An 8,624-nucleotide genomic window follows, 5' to 3' on the forward strand; every position below is an offset into this window, starting at 1 on the left:
ACGCAGAAGCTGGTAGAATGGAGGGGGGGCAGTGGAAAGATACTTTAGGAGCACTGGGGAGAATTCCCCGGGATTGGAGAGCGTGCGAAAGAGAGACTCCGGCAGACGGTTTTAGAGTAAAGGTATTTGAGTCGCTATCTAAGAGGCGCCAAGTGTGTAAGTGGGTCTGTATTATCTGGGGAAGTAAGGTGGGACAGGAGCTGCGGTGGCTCAAGTGGTTAAGACGCTGAACTGCAGGCTGTGGAAGGTCGGTAGTTCAGCCGTTCGAGACCCGAGTGTGCCGCATGACGGAGTGACCTCCCGCCTCTAGTTCCAGCTCCTGCCAACCTAGCAGTTCGAAAGCAAGAAATTGCAAGTAGATAAATAGGTACCACTTCGGTGGGAAGGGAACAGCGTTCCGTGCGCCTTGGTGTTTCGTCATGCCGGCCACATGACCACGGAAACGTCTTCGGACAGCGCTGGCTCTTCGGCTTTGAAACTGAGATGAGCACCGCAACCCTAGAGTCGGATTCGACTGGCTTTCGAGCAAGGGAACCTTTACCTTTACCTAAGGTGGGACAAAGCGGCGGGATGTCTCCCGAGTGCCCCAAATCCGTCTTTCCCTGTGTGGGTCGGTTCCCTCGTACACCGTCCCTGTTCCGCTGGGTAGGATACAGCACAGGAAAGGTGCGTGTTTAGTGTGAAGGAGAGTGATCCTATCCCATGAAGCGTTGTTCTTCGTATGGAGGAGAGTGATCCTAATCCTATGAAGCGTAGTTGGGTAGAGAAGGACGGGAGGGTGAGCTGTAATCTTCTCTGCCCTTGGACCATTTGCTTTTTAACCTTCCTTGGACCGGGGGCCTGTGTCGGACCACTGTTCTGTACAGCACCTACCACCTTGTTCCTACTGAAAGAACAAATGTGTGGAGCAGAGAGAGAATGATGTTCCAAGCTGGAGAGTGAGGTTTTGAGGAAGGTGGTGTTTGGGTGGAAGAGAGGCCGCTATCCTACTGGTCTTTACCGAGGAGCATCTTTCATTGAAACGGGAGAGGCTTACTGCGGAAGCTCGGGCTGGAATCAATGTTGTTAGGCTTTAAGGTGCCACTGGACTTTTGCTTTGCTTTACTTCAGAGGAGATATTATTAGGTGTAGTCTGTAAAGGGTTGTTTACAGAAACAAGTGACTAATTAGTTTAATTCGCTGTAGACTCATTGTGGCTTGTGACTGCCTCATCTTGCCACTGGGGTCAGTGGCTGCCTCTGCCTGGGTGCCTACCGGACCACGTCTTGGCATGGAGCCTGATAGGTCTGCCTGGCTAATTTTGGGTGCCTTGGCGTCTCTCATGTGGTAGGAAGAAGCAGCATCCCTGCAATGCCCTTACCTGTCTCCGATCATCATGTTTGACTTCTAGTCCGCTTACCCCAATAGAATAAAAAGGGTAATGAAAGCAGACATTTTGGACAATGCTTCTGTCATGCGAGGGCTCAAGTTGGCCCGTCCCGAGCCTGTGTTTCTTTTTGGCCCTTTTCAAAGAAGCCTCGGTAACCTGTTTTCTTCTGTGCTGCCCTGGTGTGTACCTCCGGTGGCTTTTGTATCTTCCGATTTGCTCCTGTAATTCATTGGTGCTCATCTGTCTTTGGCAGATGCCCAATTAGCTTTGTGCTTATAAAGGTGCCACTGGACTCAAAACTTTGTTCTGCTGCTTCAGACCAACAACGCTACCCACCTGAATCTTGCTTTGTGCTTTTCACTCTGCTTAATGCAATCACCTCTGTGCTGGGAAACTTAGAATCATAGAGCTGGAAGGGACCTCCAGGGTCATCTAGTCCAACCCCCTGCACAAGGCAGGAAATTCACAAACACCTCCTCCTCCACACCCGCAGTGACCACTGCTCCACTTCCCCTTTGCCTTGTGAGCTTCCAGTTTGGTTACCCTAGAGGGACCCTGTGGGGAGTGTCTGGATTTTCTGTTGTCACTAACGTGCTGTTTGCATGGCAGTTAATGGTTTATAATTATCTTCTCTAAGGGGAGGCATAATTAATCCCCCTCATGCCCCTGTACCTTCTTTTCCCTCTGAAGACTTGTGTGTGTTTAGTGCTATGGGGAAGAGATGTGTTTGTGAGCCAGCCAGGCCTTCAAATGTGATGTTAAGGCACTGAAAAGGGCGCACCTCACAAGAACCGGATACCATTAACATACCTAACATACCTTTTCCTAGCTTGGTGGTAAATGTGATTCCCCCCCCCCTCCAGTTTATAAAAGACAGAACTATGATGGCAGTCTGTATTATGAATTACAAGAACAGAGCTGGTGGCTGGATATATATTCTAGATAAATGTGAAACGAAAGAGAATTTTGCATGGATGAGGTAGAGCTGCATCAGTGGTCTGTAAGGAGGTAGTGACAAGTCTGGTTTCTTCTTTTCTTTCTCCCCCTGAAGCGGAGAGGTGAGAGATGAGGACGTGGTGGGCCCTCCTGGGCCGGCCTCCAAACTCCTGATCCCAGGGGATTGGGGGAGGAGATCTCTGCTTCCTGCAACCAGCCATGGAGTGCCCCCTTTCCGCAGAAGCTTCAGAGGAAGACCCCCAGCCGGTGCCTGCCTGTCAAAAGCAGGTTAGGCGACGAAGAATCATGGTATACAGGTGAGAGAAGAGTTGGTCTCCCTAGAAATTCAAGTGAGGGAGCAGCTGTATTGCCGCCTTGAGACTTCTCGCATCACTTCACATTTTCAGGCCTTCCCCTGAGGAGCAAGAGCCCCCCACCGTCTGCTGGAAACCCCTTGAGCAAGGCAGAGTGCCTCCCGTCCAGTGTGAGGATGCAGACAGGTCACCCAGCAAGAGACAACGGCTGCAGCAGGGACCTCCGAGCCCAGTGGTGGAGAGCAAAGGGGAAGCGTGTGACAGAGTGGGGGAGACCCTGTGGCGTGTCGCATCCCCTATGGAGAAGGAGCAGCGGAAAGTGCTGGCTGTGGATCTGGAGGACTTTTCCACAACTCAAGTGCCTGTGAGTGGGATGTTGTAGAGCAGTGGCTGGGATATGGGGGAGGACCTTGATGAAATGGGGCCCCAACCGAATAAGGACCACGGACGTGGTTTCATAGCTCCCTCCTCCATGGCACCCGGTTGCCTCTCCATTAGAAATCCCGCCCTGTCCCATGTGTCCAGAGCCACCAAGACAAAACCTTCTGGGGTTTGCACCTTCATTTGCGCACTTCATACATTTGTTAGGCCAGTGATGGCAAACCTTTTAAGAGACCGAGTGCCCAAACGGCGACCCAAAACCCACTTATTTATCGCAAAGCGCCAACACGGCAATTTAACCTGAATACTGAGGTTTTACTTGAGAAAAAACAACTCATACATTAACTTAAGAGGATCCAAACAAAGTAAGGAAAGCAATCCCAAATGCTTTCATTTACTTAAAATTATTTGGCAGAGAATTCGACACTTGAATGATGGTCTGGGCCTGGCTGGGGCGATGGCATGCGTGCCCACAGAGAGGGCTCTGAGTGCCACCTCTGGCACCCGTGCCATAGGTTCGCCACCACTGTGTTAGGCTGTCTCAGAAAATTCTCCTTAACTGCCAGTTCAGCTGTGGCTACGAGTGAACAGGAACTCCCTGCCCACTTCTCAAGAGTTAATACAGGAGTGAAGGCACAGGATCTCGAGCTGGCCCATAAGGTCATGTCGCTCTCGTGATGCTGTGTGCTACCCAGTTAGGAGAATAGGGCCCTGTGGTCTATTGTCTCAAGCTGCTTGGATTGTGTACTGCTTGCGTCCCCCCAAGTCAGCTCTTGGGATGGAGGAAGGGGAGGAGAGCAGACCCCTGATCTTCCCTGTCCATGAGCTGTTGGGGGATGTCTCGCTTTCCCCAGGAAGCTCTGGAAGGGTGCTCACCTCTGCAAGGATCACTTGCGTCCCTCTGTGCGAATCCTCTCCATTCAACCAATATGAATGAAGCCGGATCCTCCTGGCAGGCGAAGGGTCAAAGTAGCACCGTCTCCAGGTGAGCAAGGACTTGTTTGACCAGAGAGAGGTCCTGGGCTTGGGTGCCCAACTTGAAGCCCTCGGTCTTCTGCTCCTTTCTCTCTCCCCCTCTCCCCAGATCGTCTCCGCCTAAGGGGCCTTCCACTTCCTGCCAGGAGCCTCAGGGGAGGCTGGCCCATGCTTGCCAGAAGCCGTGGCCCCAGAGGCTGCCCCCCTCTCAAGGTCACGAGTCAGAGCGCCTGCAAGCCAAAAGGCAGCGTCTGCAGAAGGTGGCACCCCTGGCCAACGGCAGCGAGGGGGGGAAAGCGTCCGCCCTGGAGAAGGCCCGTCGGCAGATCCTGGCCATCAGCCTGGAAGACTGTTCCTCGAGCCAAGCGAGAGTGAGTTGGGAGGGCAGGGGGGGGGGGAACGTGCCGAGGGAGCGGGAGGGCAGCGTCCTGGCCCAAGTTTCGGTTCAGACGTCTCTTCTTGCTGGCAGGATGACGGTGCTGGCAAGGAGCCACTGGAGACCTCACTGTCCCCCTGTAGGTGAGTGCTTCTCCACAAAACAAACCGAGGCTCGGAACTGGCTGTGCCGCCTTTCCCCGACAGGGTGGTGCCGATTGATAAAGGAAGAAAACTCACCGGCTTCCAGGGCTTTTTTGCATCGATGCCTCGTGTCACCCTCCTGTGCTCCCTTGTGGTGCGAAGGGGCGGTCTCTCTGGCTCCCTGGTCTCCCTAGAGCACCTTGGTTTCTGGAGGGCCGAAGGAGGCTGCCCATCATTTTCCTTGTTTTTTTGCTCTTGTGCAGCAGCCATCAGGTGACTCTGCCTCACCCAACGCCTGCTCTCGACGTGGAAAAGCCCGCCCGTTCTGATAAACACGAGAAGCATCATCGAACAGGTAGGAAGGGCTCCTGGATTTGGCTCTGTGCACTGTCGGTCTCTTCTTCTGTGTAAGGGGAATTCTGGGCCAGGACAGTGTCGTGGACTGTTTCTGTTCCTGTCGGTTTCCTGGGCTTATACGTATGTGCTATGGAAATTTGTAGCCTCATTAAAAAACAAACAAATCTGACTCTCACGATCAAAATGTGTGTCGGCCACTTTCGTGTACCTCATGCCGAAAGTGTCGTCTGGGGGGGGGGGGTGGTTCACTTTGCATCTGTGCATGTGGTAGGGGAGGGCGGTTGATCATGCACAGCTCTGCCAAGAGGTATGAAGTCTGCCAAGAGGGTGTTACGGGATATGTGTGTCAAGCAACTGTGTGCGGGCAAGGGGGAAAGGTGAACCGAGCCATGAGGATTAAGAGGAACAATAACTTTGTTAGTGAGTGGCCGTCTGCTCTTGTGCTTTCCTGTTCTTTTCTGCTCTTCCTCCCTTCAGATGCCGCTCCCGAAACGGCTGAACCTCTCTCCTCCTGGCCACCTTCAGTCTCCGCTCTCTTACGTCCAACTGTGGCCCCCCGTTTACGGCACTGGGGCCTGGTCCCCGTCTTCCAGAGCATGCGGTCCAAGCTGGAGGCTTTTGCCGACATCTTCCTTAGTCCGTCCAAGCCCTCCCTTCCGCCCACTGAGGGGACACCCTCCTTGCCACCGTGTCCACAAGAGACGGAGGACCGGGTGGCTGCGCAGCCAGGAACTCCGCGCCGAGGAGTCAACATTGAAGTCAAAATTGCAATTTCAGAGCCACGTTCCCGGAAGAGGACTTGCCACCACGGAGAAGAGGAGGAGGAGGAGGAGGCAGGCAGCCCGGTGGTGAGCGGGCGGCCGCCGATCCGCCAGTGGCGCCTGAACGAAGGAGATCCGGCCCCCCAGCACCGCCTTGGACGCAGCTACTCCTGCCCCGATTTCCCGGGGGCCCATTCTTGGCAAGCCTCCCCCACGTCTCCTTCCCTCTCCGCGCAGCTGCGACAGCGCCGGCACACCGTGTGCAGCTTGGAGGTATCCCGAGAGCTGGGCTGTCCCACCCTGCCCTGCCTACGCAAGGAGGTGTACCCCTTCAGTACACCGCCTGGGCGCCTCCTGATTGGTCCTTCTGTGCACACTCCCCACTGTGATGGTTCCTCCTACTCCTCCCCTGTGCCTTCCTGCTGCCTTGACTCCAGCCCAGGTCGCTCCAGGTAAAACCTTTCTCCTCATCCCCTGCCCTTGCCGCTCGTTTGCTGCTCCTTGGGAGTCTTGTAGAGCCCTGCCTTTCGAAACCCGAGGCAAGTCACCCAAGCATGGTACGGGCAAGCCCTCAAGCAAGCATCTGTTCCTCTCTGATAAAAGCTTATGCTTTTCAAAAAAATTAATATCAGAAGAAGAGATTGGACTTCTACCCTGCCCTTTACTCGGAGACTCAGAGCGGCTTACAGTCTCCTTCCTCTCCCCACAAGGGACACCCTGTGGGTGAGGTGGGGCTGAGAGAGCTCTTTCGAGGACTGCTCTTGGGAGAACACTTGTGACTGACCCAAGGTCACACTAGCAGCTGCATGTGGAGGAGTGGGGAAATCAAGCCCGGTTCTTCCAGGTTAGAGTCCACACTTAACCACTACACCAAGCTGGCATCTAAGCATCTAGCCGATATTTATCCTGCCTTTCCTCCCAAGTATATCAGGGTGGCATACATGATTCCCTCCCCCTCCCTGTTTTATTCCCACAACATCTCTGCTAGGTAGGCTAGGTGGAAGGAACGAGTCACCTAGCAATTTGAACCCAGCGTCTTCCAGATCCTAGAAAAAGCTTATGCTTTTCAAAAAAATTAATTCTTGATTGGACATCAGAAGAAGGAGATTGGACTTCTACCCTGCCCTGTACTCGGAGACTCAGAGCGGCTTACAGTCTCCTTCCTCTCCCCACAAGGGACGCCCTGTGGGTGAGGTGGGGCTGAGAGAGCTCTTTCGAGGACTGCTCTTGGGAGAACACTTGTGACTGACCCAAGGTCACACTAGCAGCTGCATGTGGAGGAGTGGGGAAATCAAGCCCAGTTCTTCCAGATTAGAGTCCACACTTAACCACTACACCAAGCTGGCATCTAAGCATCTAGCCGATATTTATCCTGCCTTTCCTCCCAAGTATATCAGGGTGGCATACATGATTCCCTCCCCCTCCCTGTTTTATTCCCACAACATCTCTGCTAGGTAGGCTAGGTGGAAAGAACGAGTCACCTAGCAAGGTTCACGACAGAGTGGGGATTTGAACCCAGCGTCTTCCAGATCCTAGTCAGACACTCTACAAGGAACATGTATACGAACTGAGAAGCCCCCTTCAGCAGAATAAAACGTCCCCAAAGCTCCCCTACTGTGTCCCTGCTGCTGCTTTACAGGACCAAGAACAGGGCTGGGAAAAAAACCCTTTCCCTGAGACCTGGGCAGGGTCTCTGGGCTAGGAGGACCGGCAGTCTGACTGAGTGACACACACAGCTCCTGACCTTCTGTGCAGAGATTGATCAGTGCTGGAGCGTAGTGGGGTTGAGGTGGGCCTCATGTTCCTTGACGGGAGTGAAGGCGTCAGTTCTCCTGCTTCCTACAGCTCTTTGTGCCACCGGTGCTGTGCCCCTGTTCCACCAGTTAGTCTTGTCTGTCTGTCCCCCGCCCCACACCCCAGAATGGCAAGGGGGAGCTGCTTCTCTACTTGTCCCGTTTCCTCCTGTGCCCTTCTAGGGACCTCTCCCCTCCTCCTGGTGGTGGACAGAGAGTACCCGGTGCCGGCCTGAATGCGGCTGACTCGGAGGTGCTCACATCAGAGCAGATGATGCTTTCGGAGTCCGAGATGAAGGTCAGTCACAGTCAGTCGGTGCTCCGGTGGTTGTAGAAGAGGGCTGTGTTTGAGAGGGATGTTGTTATTTTGCATGATCGTGCCCTTGTCGTTCCCTTCTCTCTCCAGAGTTCCCAAGAGAACACAGTAGGGAAGGTTTCCTGCATAAGGATCCGCAGGACGCCTGTCAGGCAGCAAGCAAACCTCACCCCCATGGGGCTTCCCCGGCCTGTCAGGTGAGAATGAATGTCGACGAGAGGGTTAGAATGGAATGGGCAAGGGTTTACTGCTCATGGACGAAGGGGTGGGGGTTTGAGACGAAAGGACAAGGCCCGGGAGGAACTGTGCTCTGCAGTGCTGGGAGAAGAGAGGGGGTCTGGTACAGGCCCATAGCTACAGTGGGGCATCTTGGGGCCCGCCCCCCGACGTCCCATCCGGCCCAGGCCCCCCGGCTTCCAATTTTTTATTTTATTTGTAGTGCTCCCTTGGGGGTGTGTGTGTGTCTGTGCGGTGTTCCCCCTAACTTATTTAAAGGCCCCGAATTTAAACATCTTGGCTACGGGCCTGGTCTGGTAGTTCATAGGCTTGGGGCAGATGTGTATATAGTGGGGGGGGGACGCAGGGGTTATATGCAAGAGGGGAGTGGAGGCAAAAACAATGGCTGCCCACTAGTTTTAAAGCTGATCATCTGGGTTTCAATTAAACATGGATGAAGTTGGGATCCCTCATTTTATTACTGACCAGGGGCTCCACCCCTGCTTGCTCCACCCACCAACCTAGGCTTACCAAGTGCTGGCGGGGAATCTGCGTGTCTTGGCAGGTTCCCTGCCGCGGGGACGGCGACACGTGTTGCACCCACCGTCGCCAGGATGTGACGCTATGCGTCGCTCTGGCAACGGGACTCCAAACAGCCCCGTTGCCAGAGTGATGCGTAGCGTCACA

General features: G+C 54.2%; 1 protein-coding gene across 1 annotated transcript in view; it reads left to right on the forward strand.

Moving 5' to 3' along the window:
- The window catches only part of PRR14 (proline rich 14), a 14,971-nt gene that overhangs the window by 162 nt on the left and 6,185 nt on the right, over nt 1–8,624 (forward strand). The window contains exons 2-10 of the mRNA XM_015412141.1: nt 2,421–2,622; nt 2,713–2,983; nt 3,855–3,985; nt 4,085–4,346; nt 4,445–4,494; nt 4,758–4,849; nt 5,329–6,064; nt 7,589–7,703; nt 7,812–7,918. Coding sequence (XP_015267627.1) covers nt 2,525–2,622; nt 2,713–2,983; nt 3,855–3,985; nt 4,085–4,346; nt 4,445–4,494; nt 4,758–4,849; nt 5,329–6,064; nt 7,589–7,703; nt 7,812–7,918 — 1,862 coding nt within the window. The 5' untranslated portion in view covers nt 2,421–2,524. The remainder of the gene's footprint in view (nt 1–2,420; nt 2,623–2,712; nt 2,984–3,854; nt 3,986–4,084; nt 4,347–4,444; nt 4,495–4,757; nt 4,850–5,328; nt 6,065–7,588; nt 7,704–7,811; nt 7,919–8,624) is intronic.

Source organism: Gekko japonicus, unplaced genomic scaffold (genome assembly GCF_001447785.1).
Source record: "Gekko japonicus isolate JY-2015 unplaced genomic scaffold, Gekko_japonicus_V1.1 scaffold2144, whole genome shotgun sequence".
NCBI classification, from domain to species: Eukaryota; Metazoa; Chordata; class Lepidosauria; order Squamata; family Gekkonidae; genus Gekko; species Gekko japonicus.